Source organism: Nasonia vitripennis, chromosome 4, assembly GCF_009193385.2.
Source record: "Nasonia vitripennis strain AsymCx chromosome 4, Nvit_psr_1.1, whole genome shotgun sequence".
Classification (NCBI taxonomy): Eukaryota; Metazoa; Arthropoda; class Insecta; order Hymenoptera; family Pteromalidae; genus Nasonia; species Nasonia vitripennis.
Window position 1 is genome coordinate 23126368 of NC_045760.1, and position 14435 is coordinate 23140802.

The window sequence follows — 14435 nt, forward strand, 5'->3', positions numbered from 1 at the left end:
CTGCCATTATATGCCAGAGCATCGTTAGTGAATCTCCCGCCTCTCTTCTCGCTCCCGCGAAGCGCCGCACGCAATGTTGCCAAATTACGGCTGGCATCTTTTACCCCGCAGTTCCTCTCTCTCTCTCTCTCTCTCTCTCTCTCTCTCTCTCTCTCTCTCTCTCTAGCTGCGCTCCGTCCTCGCTAAGCCCGCGAAGATCTTCTTAATTTTCGAGTTTTTTCTCTCTCCCCTCAACCGCTGCTGCTGCGGCTTTCTGTCGCCGATGCTTCACCTCCGCCCCCCTCTCTCAATCGTATGTATTTTTGCGGTCTGGGCTCTCGTTTCGCCGCAGCGAATGCCAGCTTGGATTTCAATTGCTCGCTAATCGCGCCTCTAAAACGCATCATTACGAGCTTTCTGTCTTCGCGTTCCGATGCCTCAAAGTCTCACAATCAGTGTTTGCCACGAGGATTATTTGTTCCCAAGTTATCATCGCTCTCTCTCTCTCTCTCTCTCTCTCTCTCTCTCTCTCTCTCTCTCTCTCTCTCTCTCTCTCTCCCTCTCTCCCTCTCCGTGTGCTCGGTCGTAAAGCACCTTGTATACAGTTTAGCTGTTATTCCTCATCGCGCGGCTGCAATGTTATTTTAGAAGAGCGTGAGAAAGCGATCTGCTACCGTCACTGATACGCGCAGACTCCGCGTCCGCAGAGAGAGAAAGTCGGAGAAACGGCCATTTTCACGCCCTTAGGGGCTTCTCATTCTTTCCTATTATCCTCGTATACCCAATGCCCATAGGTTATATAAGTAGAGAGACTCGCGGAGCTGCAGAAGCGCGCGCGGCGGGTCGAGCGGCAGCGTTCGCTTGTTTATTTAGGATGTCCGGCGGCCGTTCGACCGACCAGGAGACAATAAAGGGCGATTACAGTCGGCCCCGATTGCCCGCCATAAAGACGGCGTCTCATCGTCCTCGTCGTCCTTTGCTGTATAGCGCACCGGCCGGTTTTAATAATAAAAATAATCATGCGCCACCTCTCTGCGGTTTCGACTACGAGTCCTCGTATATAGGTATACAGAGGCGCGCAGCAACGCGCTCGCTTGCGCAACCTTTCAATAGAGCTTCCCGACGTCCATCGTTGGATAATCTTCGTTTCTACCAAACTACACGCACTCCGGCAAATATTTGTCGTACAATCGCCGGGGAATTAAGGATAATCTCCCACGAAAACAGCGCCCGCGCTCGGTTTTACGAAAGATCGGCGGTGTAAAACAATGTAAACAACAGTCGAAAAAGACAAACGCCGAGTAGAAGAGCGGGAGTAGATTAGATAGGGGCGACGATTGCACTTTCCGCCCGCTGCCGAGCACAGATAGCAGCCCGCCGGGAATAAAATATCGAGGGTAAAAATTTAATTAAGCGCCGCTTGCAGCAGCGTAAACTGCAGCGCGGGCGTTGTGGCAGTAGCAGCGCGTCGGTCTGGCTTTATCGCGAGTTTATTAAAAAAAAGAGAAAGAAAAAAGTGGTCAAGATAGCGCGGCAGCGACGGCAAGTGGGGGGAGGAAGGCGCTCGAGGAGGAGCGGGGCCGAGGAGGGAGCGGAGTTATTGCGCTCTCGCGCGTCGTTGAACTGCGCGCGCGGATAAAATGACCGCGCGGCGACGCGGCGCGAGTATATAGCCAGAGCCATCGGTGAATCTCTAGAGATGACAATCAGCTGGTGTATCGCCCTCGCGCGCGATCGCGACGCCGATAACTCTCGGAGAGGCTCTTTCCGATCGCCGTTGCTAATAGCCGGCTGGCCGAAATCGCCCGGCGAACGTGCGTCAGTGGTGCCGATTATCGCGACGAGGATTTTCCCTCGACAGGTCTCCTTTGCCTATTGTGCACGATTAGATAAACATAGCGAGCCGTGGTCTTATCGGAGATGAAGCACCTGTTTCCTCGTTGCGTGTACCTATATAACGAGACGCGAACGACGCGACTGCGGAGAGATGAGGTTAGAGTGCGACCGCGACGGGCACGACGAGGACCGAGTGCGTGAAAGGCAGGCGGCGAGCTGCTCAGCAATTTAAAATGTTTACCGATACTCTGAAAAGCAGAGCCGCGGAGCTCGACAAAGGAATGCCTCCGCCTGTATACTTAATTCAAGCGACGAAATTCGTTCGCAGCGGAAAAAACGAGCAGAAGAAAGGCGCGCGCTGCTATGTAAGCGAGAGATGCGTCACGCTGTTTTCTTTCACTCGTTGTCATTTTATCGCTGCCAGCTATCCCCGTCCTTCTCTCGTGCGTTGAAGCGGCGCGACCAGCAGCAGCGCGCACATTCTCGCTCATGCGAGTCACGTTATCGCGTTGAAAAGCGCGCGCCGTACGCCGCCGCCGGCCGATTCTGAATTTCTATTAGTTTTCTAATCGCGCATTCGCAGAGTCTCGCTCGTCGCCGCTCGCGCCCCTCGGCCTTTCCTTCCACGCGCATCTCATGCGCAAGTATGAGATGCCAAACGTAGCGGCGAGCAGCGTCCGTCGGTTCGCCGCGCGACTTGCCCGCGCGGTTCACCGAAACGGCTTTACTTGCTTTCTGCGAACCCCCGCGCGCTCGCTCACTCGTGTTATTCCGTATGCGAGCTCTGTATCCGCGCCGAAAAACCGCTGGATCACCTGCCAAACCTCTAGCATGCACACTGTACACACTGACACTACATAGCCACACATGGGTATATATCGAAAAAGAATGTGAAATCGTAACGAGGGTGAAAAACTCACCAAACACCGGGCTAAGGTCGGACCTTGCCGCCGCCTTCCCCGTGCTGTAGCTTCCTCCGGCGAGGGATACCTTCTCCTGCAACACACGCATAAACACACACGTCGTATCACTTCCACGAAATGACGAGAGCCGACCGGATAAGAGAACGCCAACAACAATCGACCATCGTTATTCGCCGACGACACTCGCGAGCGGTTCCTGCTGCGAAAATTCCGAATTTAGCACTACATGGGTGCAAGGCTTCTCGGAAAGGGAATCGACAATTAAAGATAGAACGCGACGGCACGTGCTCGCGCGCGCGCCGGGCGTGTTGTGACGCTCGAGTCCGCTCGAACGCTCCAGCGATTCTACAATTACAACCATTATAAGCGAGTCGGCTCTGGTACAAGTGTGTACAATGAATCGAATGCAAAAAGAGAAATGTTGCGAGGTGGCGTTCTCTCGTCTGTCGGGCGGGCGATGCTCGGGGTGGCGCGAGGGAGTGTAAAATAGAGAAGAAGAGGACGGGCAGGCACCTCCGACTCCGTGAGATCGATGAGGGAGCTCTTCTCCTCGGTGAGGTTCTCCGAGGACCTCTTCTCGTCCTCGCCCTCATCCTTGAAGACCTTGACCTCGTCCTCGCTGCCGAGGTCCTCGCCGCCGCCGCTGCTGCTGACGTGCGGCATCGTGTCGGTCCTCCTCGGCCCTTCAATCGCTGAGGCAGGGCAGAAGAACAGCGACGAGGCGAACAGGCTGCAACTGGCACTCGCGTGTCACACTCGCGGCGCGGGCACTGCGGAGACGGCGCAGGCGAATGATCCCGAGAGCGAACTGTCGTGCGGTAGGCGGGCGAGAGGCTGTCTAGTGGGCCCGTCCGGCCGAGCGAACGACCGTCGGCGTCGTCCGCTGCTGGACCGAGGCTGCTGGGCCTGGCTGCACTCGGGAGATGGCATGACTGGGCGCCGGGATCGCGCGCCCGGCCATCGTCGTGCGCGCCGTGGCCACGGCCGCCCCTCCTACGCGCTGCTGCTTCGCCTCTGGTGCAGGGCTTTGCCGCCGCTCTGCAGCGCGAAGCACGACCTCGGAGCCGACGGAGGACGGTAGACTTGAACTGCTCGTGGGCCTCTCGGACACTGAGGCTTGTGCGCGCGGAGGCGGCCACCGCGACGGAGAAGTGCTGCTCTGCTGCTTTCACGGCCCGTCCGTTGTTGACGTAGCTGCCGGGGCCTCTGCGTGTGTATGCAGTGCTGCGCACGTTGAGCAGCGCGGAGAGCCCGTTGCGAGACGCTCCCCGTCGTGTAGCTCGCTGCTGACTGCCCGAGCCGGCGTCTAGTGCGGAGTCGCCACCGCCGCAACTTTACTCTCTCTCTCTCTCTCTCCCTCTCGCTCGCGCTCGCGCTCAGCGGGCGGCTGCTCTCCCACGCGCGGACCAATCACGGCGAGCCCCGCTACGTCTCTCTCCCTCGCGCCGCACAGCAACGCGGCCGGGACGGGAACAAGTGAGCGCGAGCGAGTGAGAGAGAGAGAGAGAGAGAGAGAGAGAGAGAGAGAGAGGGACTCGACTCGACGACCGCGCCGCCACCGGGAGTCGTGGCAGCAGCGGCCAGACCGACGAGGAGCCAGCGTTGCTGCCGGCTGAGCGAGCGCGAAGAGAAGAAGCGCTGCAGCGCCGTGTGGTGTCGGTGTGTGTGTGTGTGTGTGTGTGTTGTTCTTGTGCCTTAGCTTATAGTTGTGTGTACACTGTGCAGCACCTGCGCGCGTGTGTGACTGTGCGGCGCGGCGAGACTGCGAACGTGTGTATATACATACACTATACGCGACGAGAGACGAGTCGAAGCGCCGAGTTGATCAGCGCGCCCATTTCTGCCCTATTCTGCGCCTCGCTCGCTTCTTTTGATTTCTCTCTCTGGCTCGCGCGAGGCTCTTCTGCCGTTGCAGATAATAATTATGCGCGGCTCGTTCTTTGTGCCTGCTACATTACATCAAATCAAACATCGCCTAGCGATGATTAATTACAAATTGATTGCGGCAAGTATCTCAATCGAAAGGTGTTATAATTAAACTTTGGATGTGGGCAACTCGTCTCAGTTGTTAATAGCCTGAAGATCAGTGAGAGTATGTACATTCTTGGGCATCGGCCTATCAGTCCGCGAGCATTATTCAAAATTATAATTGTACATGTATACATCTCTTACTTTCAGCTCCCTCTGGCTCTGCGGCGATATTTACTTTCCTCTTCGCATCGACTCGTTTATCGTGCTTTTCGTTCTCTTGCTCCCCTCTCTCTCTCTCTCTCTCTCTCTCTCTCTCTCTCTCTCTCTCTCTCTCTCTCTCGCTGCTTCTTCATTCTTCGTCCGTCCTTCAGCTCTGTCATCTTCGTTTGCGTCGCCCCCCCCCCCTCTCTCTCTCTCACTCTCTTTCCCTCTTTCTCGGCTGCTGCAGGCACCTATCCAGGGCTATCTTTCTCGCACTCTATAAAGACGCGCGCGCAGTACCCAGAGGCCGTGTACCTTTGGAAACAACGCGCGCAACAATCACCGTGCATCGGATTTACAACGAGGGATAAGGAGAATTTCGTTGTTCTCAGAAGTCTTGTCGCGAAAATTTCGCTCTTTTTCCGCCTTTCCATTTGCTTGTATCACACCATAATTTTGTTCACTCGGCTCATCCCACGACATTTCTCTGCAAGATTATGAATTTAAATTATGAATTCAATTATTTATAACGCGATATACGCTGTCAGTTTAATCTTTAAACTTATCGTCAGAATTTCTCGACAAGTCAAATAGATCGTATGAATCGTTTGAAATTTTTGAATGTATTTTTTACATTTTTCATGGATTTACGAAATTTAAGATAATTCGTAATTTTTTAAAAATATTCCAAGAGTTATTTTTAGAATTGCACGCTCTCGGTCTGCGTGTGCCTCTTAATCGGGACTAAAGTGACTCTTTTTTGATCGAGGAACTAAAAATTATTTTAGTGGGCAAAAGAGTTTTTATTTATCTCTATTAACTTTTTTAACAAACGTTCAACAAACGTAGCTAAGTAGGTGGGCTTTTTCACCTCGTGTGGTTGCAGTACTACGTGCTGCAAATTCCACACCCAGTCTAAAAAGGCCACTTCAGGCTCTTGGCGCGCAATATACCATTATCCATCATTGCCCAAAGTTATTAATACAAAATTTCAAGGTTTTCTTGGATTTGGAATTTGGACAATGATGGATAATTACATTACGAAGGTCAACTAACTCTTGGTTTTTCGTAATTTTCCTTTATTTAATTATTCTAAGTAAATCAATTGTTTTTTCATCTGATATATTGTGGCGCGAAATTTGAATTTTTAATCAACTTTGAGACCTCCTTATGGAGAAGTTTCAACAATATTACGCGGCGCACTTCATAGGAATATTTTCTAAAAACCCCGCGATTCGAACTCGAAACCCGTACAAAAATATTTCCAATAGAAAAGCCTGTCAGTTCTTAATGTAACATTTGACCGCCCTGGTAGAAATGTTAACAGGTTTCTTGCTGGAAATTAACGTTATCTGTTAAAAAGTAAGTTGAAATTAGCCAAAAGTCCGCTATCAGAGCGACCTTTTTAGTGGCTTTGCAGCTAGAAAGCTGCTAACGAGAGTGTGTTATTTAAGCCAGTTTAACGCTAAAATATTACGCGGCCCGCATGTGCGGTGCGCGGGACACAGCGACAGCGTATAGACGCCTGACCTAACCTCCCGGTATACCTATATGAGTCATTCTACGAAAAATACGAGATCTTGCAATTTTGAGGGCACGCGTACCGGTCCAAGTTTTTTTTCCAGTGCGTTTGGACATACAAAATGTAAAAGAAGGGTGGCACCTTCCAACCATATGCCAACGAGAAGTTTCGGGTTCGAAGGTGCCATCATTTTTCTTTACATTTTGTATGTCCAAACGCATGCAAAAACTGGTCCGACTTCTCGTAGAATGGCTCATATACGAGTTTCCGATTCGCATACTTGATCTGAGCTTGGCTCCTTGTCAAGACATTCTAATAGCATTAGCGTTTAATATACTTAAGTCTTCGGAAATCACTAAAGGTCAAAATAATCGTGGCACTGGGAGGAGTAATTTTTTTTTACTGTAAACTAATCCATGCATTTGAAATTCGAACATCTCGCTTCTTTGGGCCAAATCCATACGGATTAATAATTAAATAATTACTCCATATTACTTCACTGTTAGTCACTTCTTGTATAGTATAGAGAAAAAACCGCTGCCAATCCTTTGGCACATAGTATAGCTTCGTTCAACAATATGCATCAGTTTAATGTCAAAATTGGTTTTACTTCGTACATATAATTCTATAAAGTTTTCGTCCTCGCTCTGTTGATGGATAAAATTATTTCTAATCAATTATATATGATGCATAATCAATTGTAATTCTCTATCATATTGTGGTGGAGCCAGAATGGACTTGTGACCTGTTGGTCCGAGGATCGATTCCCAGCTTTGGTGGTATTTTTTAATACAATTGTTTGTATTATAACGAGTTTGAAATTTTCAAAATTTCAAATGGATTAACTATGAAGAATTCTCGTGCATTAACTGTTAATGAATGTTTGTTACCGGAGCCTTGAAGTCGTCTCCATTGACGGTAAAGTCGTGGAGTTTATTACTGTAAAGAAATTGTTCTCTCAGTATGGAACCGTATTTTTTGACGTACACGCGGCGTGTGCGAATCTCGATTTAGCATGGAGCTTCAAGTACAACGCAGTGACCGCGAAACAGTGTTTCGCACGCACGGAATGTCAAAAAATCTGTAATATAAAACTAAATGAAATTGTCAGGTGAACACGCATTTCCCCCCGATTAGGGTAACTATGTATATGTTTGATTCGATAATTTTTGTTCAGTTGAAAGAATTTAACTATCAAATATAAATGTTATGATGGTAACGATCTACTTTGTTTACATTCGGCACAACTGGTAAGGTAAGCATCCGTGAATGGAGCTTTTGAAATTAACTGTATGCGTAGCAGCAGTTCCCGATAAGACGACCATACAGAGTTAAAACACGTAGCATGTAAATTTGGTGGACGAAGGAAAACTGGTTAAATCGAAGAATTCGAAATCTTCCTATGCGGCTATATAGACAGCCAGGAAAGGAGGGTCTGGGGCACTCGTCGGTGTCCGGCGTGCGGGCCCATTCTGTTCATTCACGCTTGAGTCACGCGCCACTACACTTGCAACATGCTATACTCGTGAATACGAAAATCGTCGAAACCTCGGAATAGAGAGTAGACAGTCGCAGGTGCGTAAGTATGTGCGTACAATGTACACGTGTGTGTATGTGTGTGTGTGTGTGTATCTATATCGAGGCTTGTGTACGTAAGAGTGAAATGCGACTCTCCCGTTCCCGACTCGATAATCTCATGGTAATTCATGCGCCCGTCATCGATCTCTCTCTCTCTCTCTCTCTCTCTCTCCCTCTCTCTCTCTCTCTCTCTCTCTCTCCCTCTCTCTCTCTCTCTCTCTCTCTCTCTCTCTCTCTCTCTCGCTCTCGGATTATTTTTGCATTTATTTCGCGGCATTAGTGCGCACGCGCTCGCACTATACTACTATACATATCCCGACTCGTTTCTCTTTCTCTCCGTCTCCGGCTACTTTTTTGCGCGGTTATTAGCCTCGCGCCCTAATGACGGGGCGCGTCGCAGTTTTCGAACCGCCCGCGAGAGTGTGAGAGGCAAGATCCAAAAAATATCCTCGTTAAGTCCCTCGCGACGATGTGTTTTAATTTGTTTGGATAGAAGCCTCGCTTTACGATTGGGAAGCCATAATGGCTTTACGGCCGCTATATAGCTAAGCTTTTATGAAAGAAATAAAAGACTGCGCGTGAGCGCGAGAGAGCAGGCCGAAACTCGCGACTTCGCTCGCACGAATTTACTTTACGCGCTCTAACAGGTTCTCTCTTCCTTGTGAATGAGTCTCGCGGGCACGTTAAATGGTGTATTTTGCGTCTTTGGAGCTATATGTATATAAGTATATAGTCACGTCGTTTCTGCCTCAAATTTGTACATGAACGTCTCTGGCGTTCGAACGTCAGACCACAGTTGCAGAGCAGACTTATTCAAGCCATACCTGCAATGATGCACAATTTTCATTTAGGGGACTTTAGATCGTTTGAGTTTCAAATTTTAACTCATTCCTAACTCGCTTGGCTCGAGCAAACCAAGTTGATCGACATTCAAGAATAATCACCATAGTTTGCGAGCATTTTGCGCGTTTTTAAAGTGGCTTCCAATATTCGAAATATACGTAAAATAAGTAAATAATTCCACATATCTGCTTTATTTCTTTCAGTTTACCCTTATAAAAAAAAGAGATAAGTAAATGACTATAAATAAACACACGGTTACGCCAACATTGGTGTATTTTTGGATCCTTGACCAAAATATAACTTTTATTATCATTATTATTACTATTATTCTGAACTACATCAATTTTCTACGCTATATACTTCGTTTATTGTCAATAATTTAAACATATTTTTCATTCAAGTAAATATCGATTCTTCTGATGTATAAGATTTCTTTGCGAAGAAAGAATGACCCGACATCTGTTGTCTGTTTAGCCAACTAATCTCACACGGCCTCGCTCTCTCTCTCTCTCTCTCTCACTTTGACTCTCTCTCTCTCTCTCTCCTGGTAAAACATTTGATTTGACGCCCTGCAGAAAAATTCTTCACCGGATAATCCGCGACGTTTACATTTTTCATTTTTTCTTTAAATGTTAATCGCTTCAAAGTCAGATTTTCTTTTGAGACACAGCTTTGCTAAATATTTCACGTACGGATGATTTTTATCTCTTAATTTGAATTGTTCTATTACACGAAGCTGCAGTTTTATGTTATCGATAGCGCGTTTAAATCCCACCTTACTGTGTTCTCCGTTAGCGTGACCGTCGGTCCTGATATTCAGAAACAAAATTGTACGAGAGCGTCGAGCATGCGCGCACGCACGCTAATGAATGTAGTGATGTTAAAGTTCTGCAGCAAGAGTAAAATTCAAATCGCATTCAAGATAATTTGTTTCGAATAGAAAATTACACAATATGTTTGTTTAATGTTGTATTTTGACCAAAGCTCTGTAGACTCTTATTGGCATATTGTACTGCTAAACTTACTAAGCAATACTCACTCGTCCCCGTGCTTCGTGTTACTTTTAGCTATTTCGATGAGGTCTTCTGCCAGTTCAAAAGGAACGCCCAAATTACTGTTGCTGTTACTGCGCTTGGACTCGATAAAGCCTTTCAAGTGCTTGTTTATCCACTTGCTCCGGAAAATCCGATGATCGGTTACTCTCCAGATGTGCCACGAATTCCGTTTGTTTCAGAAGACGTTGAATGTGACCCTATATAGACAGGCGAATTCGAACGATCAATCGCAAAATCAATCGGAAATCGGTAAAAGCGCACGTACGACCTGTTCCAGGGCCTGAATGTCGCTGACGGCCAGACCAATCATGAGGTTCATGAGGACGACGCTGGCCAGAATGACAAAGGCGAGAAAGACGATGCGGCCGGTGACCAGGAGAAACGAGTCGGCGGCGTTGGTGCGCACGGCGAACATGTCCGCGTACTCGTATTCGCCCATCATCATCAAGATGGTCTTGGCTAGGGCTTTCCACGAGCTCTGGAAATGGTCGGTCTCGTGGAAGAGCACGGAAAAGCTCAGCGTGAATCCGACGATCAGCCAGATGAATGCCAAGAGAACCTGTTGTATGTGAGGAGGGAAAATGTAGCTCGGCTTACTCATTTTCGTTCTCTTGCCTCGATCTGCTCCGCGTTCTTTTCGCTTTTCTCTGTGTTCACTCTCATATTATGCGCATGTATCTGCAAACGCATCAGAAATCATCGCCCTTTCGAGCGATGATTGCTCTCCCTCATTCGCTTCATTTTCATTACAAGCCGCGCTCGCTCACCTTCAGCAGATTCTTCAGCACGGTGTAGAACATGAGCGCGTAATATCCGCAGGCTGGAAAGCGTCCGATCAGCAGCATCAGGTGCATCCACGACAGCAGAATGACGATGCTCACCAAATGCAGTTTCCACTCGGGAGTGCGGCATTCTTCCTTCGAGCAGTTCTCATGGGAGAATCAGCAGTGAGGTCGTCGAGCAAACGAGCGAAAGCCATGTTTCCAGTTGCCTCACGTAATACCTGCGGGTGTACAATTGACGGATCGTTGAAGCATGCTTGGGTATAAAGAGAGAGAGAGAGAGAGAGAGAGAGCGGGGGGGGGGGGATGCTTTTGAAATACAAACTCTTCTCTATCAGCTTTACCTCGGGACCATCAGTATCTGAATCGTGTTGTGGAACAAGAGAATGCCCGTGCACAATAAGACGATCTTCTGAGACAGGTACCTGTAGCCGACTTTCTTCAGCAAAACTGCCGAATACGCCGAGACCGATATCGCGAAGCAAACGTGCACCAGAACCAGAAAGATGAAAAATATTCGCAACCGGTTCTATTTCAGCCTCAGAAATAGCTCCAAAAGAGGATGCTGCAGCAGCGATAACTGCTCTACATTGGCTGCAGCGTTGATCAGCGAGCAAATCACGCTCATCTGCAGCTCATTCGCCGGAGTCAGAACGCCGAAATCCACGTCAATCTGCAACGAAAATATCAAAATCGGAATCTTCGATCCAAGACCTGCGCTCTAAATCATCTTCCTCTTATGTTCATGCGCGCTTACGCAGCTATCTTTCTCCAGAGGGGAAGTCGAAGTGCAATGAATTCTGCGGTTGAGCGCGTGCTCCAGCAAACACACGGGTCGCGGCACGTATGCAAAGATCATATCTAGACCCGAGATACCCATTCTCGTTTTCGCCGCCAAACTGCAGCCCTGCTCGATAAGCAGCATAAAGCAGTCACGATGTCTTTGGTACGCAGCTCGGTGCAGCGACGTGTGTCCGTCCTGTCGCGACGCAATAAGGCCGTTGAAAAATCTCGTCTAATTTTATAGGTTAAGAAAGATACCTGCGCGGATATGTCATTTGAGGAATTACAAACTTTATCCCGCAAATCGATGCATTCTTTCGGAATTTTCAGCATTAATTCGCACAATATTTGCAGATGACCCCTTGCTGCCGCTTCATGAAGGGGCGTGCTTCCAGTACCGTAGCACCGGAGTACTGGAACGCTACCGGCATTTAATATAGCTTTAACAGACGCCGTGATACCTAAGATGCAGGCCTGATGCAAAGCTGTCAATCCTATGAAACGAACCCATCAGAATAAATTTAACCACTTGGTTTCATAATTGGATGCGCGTCTAAAATTTAAGAGTCTGTGCCTACTACAGCTCACTAATCGTAAATAGAATAGTAACTTAGAAATCATGGATCGATTCTCCAGTCTAGGAAGATTTCTATTTTTGTGAAAACATATTAGAGAGTGCGCGTCTCCTCGTTCCAAACGAAAAAAGTTTCAAACAACTAAAGGCTCCAAGAATTAGGGTCTGCTAGGATAGTGGCAAAGTGATGGAATTTATAGAAACGTGAATTTCATTACATAACCTACAAACGCTTCGAACTGTTAGGGCTCAGCCGGCGGCAAAATTTAAAATCTTTCTAAAAAGATGTGATTGATCACTTGATCAGATCTCCTAGTATACACAAAATCTACCGTTTGATGAATTTATTTGCTTACTTTCCGCCAACAAGCTATTCATGCTTCCAACAGTTTTTTTTTATAATTTTTTGCTAGCTGTTTGCTGCCGCAACTGCGATATCTGGATCATCTGTAAAAATATTTTCTGGTACGTGGCAGAGGCATCAATTCTCTTTATTATAAGAACATCAATGTTCAATATTAAAATTAAATTGACTACCTGTATTTGTGTGTACTGCGTTAATTTGAGCTCCGGCGGAAATTAAAAGTTCGACGATTTTCGCGTACTTCGTAAGTTCTTGAAAGTCATTGACCGTCACCTTAGAACCTGTCTGTAGAAGAGGTTCTATTCCTTGATTATCTTTCACGTTGCTTTCTGCGCCAGCTTCTATTAGTATTTTACTTACTTCTAGATGATTATTCTTTACAGACAAATGGAGCGGCATCCTTCCCCAACAATCAGGTAGTGGCAGCTTCCACGAAACACAACAAAAATATAAATTATATATACAACAGTTCACTTTTCGAATTAACATGATAGATTTTAATGTATAACAACAGCTTCCTTCGATCGATTCCATCTCAAGCCCTGGAGGCAGACTGAATAATACCTACTTCTCTAAATGCGACTTCAAATTTACTCCCTAAATAAAACTTTTTTCAAAAGTAAAAACCTTGACAAGAAAAAGTAGTGAAATCTATAAATATTAAAATGTCAAGTAAATGTCAAGTAAACGTCTGAAGTGTCCGGTTTTCTGTGAATTTGCACATCTTGATTTTAAAGATATCCAAAGTCCCATGACTGTTATTACGATGATCCGACGACGCAACCACGATGACAGTACCTGTAGGCAGGCAACCCGCTCGCCAGTTGCGCTGGCGGGTGTACATGCTGAAGTGGAAGGCATCTGTGGTGGCCCTGTCCGGCACGATGCTTATTGCTATTTTTTTATAGTTCCGCAAACTTTGCTATATTTGTATACTTATATCAAAATTGACCGCACCGTTAGGTAGCAAAGGCAAAAAGGATGATAAAATGCACGAGGTGATAAGTACCGTATCGTTAAATTTTAATTCGCCCTGTCACCTCCCTCCTTCTAGCTAAGACATTTCTCTTTTTAGACATCTAAGCAATAATTCGTTTGTAGATCAAAAAGCGCCGTCAAATTTTCATTTATTTTGTAACGTTTACTACGTTACTAGGGAACGTTTTTGTAGCTTCTATAACGATTCATGACGCCTTAAAGTACTTAGCTAAAGAACCATATAAGTGGACATTTACGCATTTTTAAAACGTTTTATATGTAATTCTTATAAGTTTTTAATAAAACGTTATAGGAGTGTTTTTAAATCCAACCTTATGCTATGTGGGTTATTCTTATCAAAAACTCGGGTAAAAAGGTACAGTCGGCCTAAATGATTTTGAGACGGAATTGATTCTTCGATTAAGAAATACTATGGTGATTTCATTTTTTGCAGATAATTTTTAATTAAAGTTTACCTACACAGTTACCCAAGGCAAAAGATCGTTCGTTAAAAGCGCGTTCTTTTAATCTGTTGTCATTCGTGCAGAAAGATGGTACAAATTTACTGTTGACCAGAGCACCATGCTGAAGAAGCCACCTGACGATATTTACGTTGCCCTGTTGGGCAGCGTAATGAAGACCACATCTGCCAAGCTTATCAGTGCCGTTGACGTCGATACCTTTTTGCTGAAGAAGATCCAACAGGCATGCTTGTCCCTTCCATATGGCTATTTGAAGAACAGTTATGCGTAGAGGACCAACGCCTTCTGAAATTAATCCAGTGTCGCTGTTTTCTGATAATATCCTCAAAGCCTCTTCTATATTATCTCGTTCGATCGCCATAAACAGTTTTAGTTTTTACTTTTTACGTTTTTACGCCATTTCTAGTTTTTACAAGCTGTAAAAAATAGAACTCTCTGGTGAAGTTTTAAATAATATTGTGGTTGAGTTTTTAAAAATATCAAATCGCGTAGAAACATCGAGAGATCGTGACGCACATACGCGGTGACGCTTTTGAGCCAGGCTCAACATAACATACTGCACTG

General features: G+C 46.6%; 1 protein-coding gene and 1 pseudogene across 2 annotated transcripts in view; both read right to left on the reverse strand.

Moving 5' to 3' along the window:
- LOC100120687 (protein pangolin, isoforms A/H/I/S) overlaps positions 1-4121 on the reverse strand; it is a 94125-nt gene extending 90004 nt beyond the window's left edge. Inside the window, exons 1-2 of one of the 2 annotated variants that reach the window (XM_016985395.3) lie at positions 3252-4030; positions 2736-2811 (exon numbers count right to left, since the gene is read on the reverse strand). In XM_016985395.3, coding sequence (XP_016840884.1) covers positions 2736-2811; positions 3252-3401 — 226 coding nt within the window. In that variant the 5' untranslated portion in view covers positions 3402-4030. Of the gene's footprint in view, positions 1-2735; positions 2812-3251 lie in introns of both variants that reach the window. The other variant, XM_031929952.1, reaches the window with a different exon arrangement.
- A 4622-nt stretch (positions 4122-8743) lies between these two features.
- On the reverse strand, positions 8744-14234 carry LOC100680091 (annotated as a pseudogene).
- Positions 14235-14435: the final 201 nt, after the last annotated feature.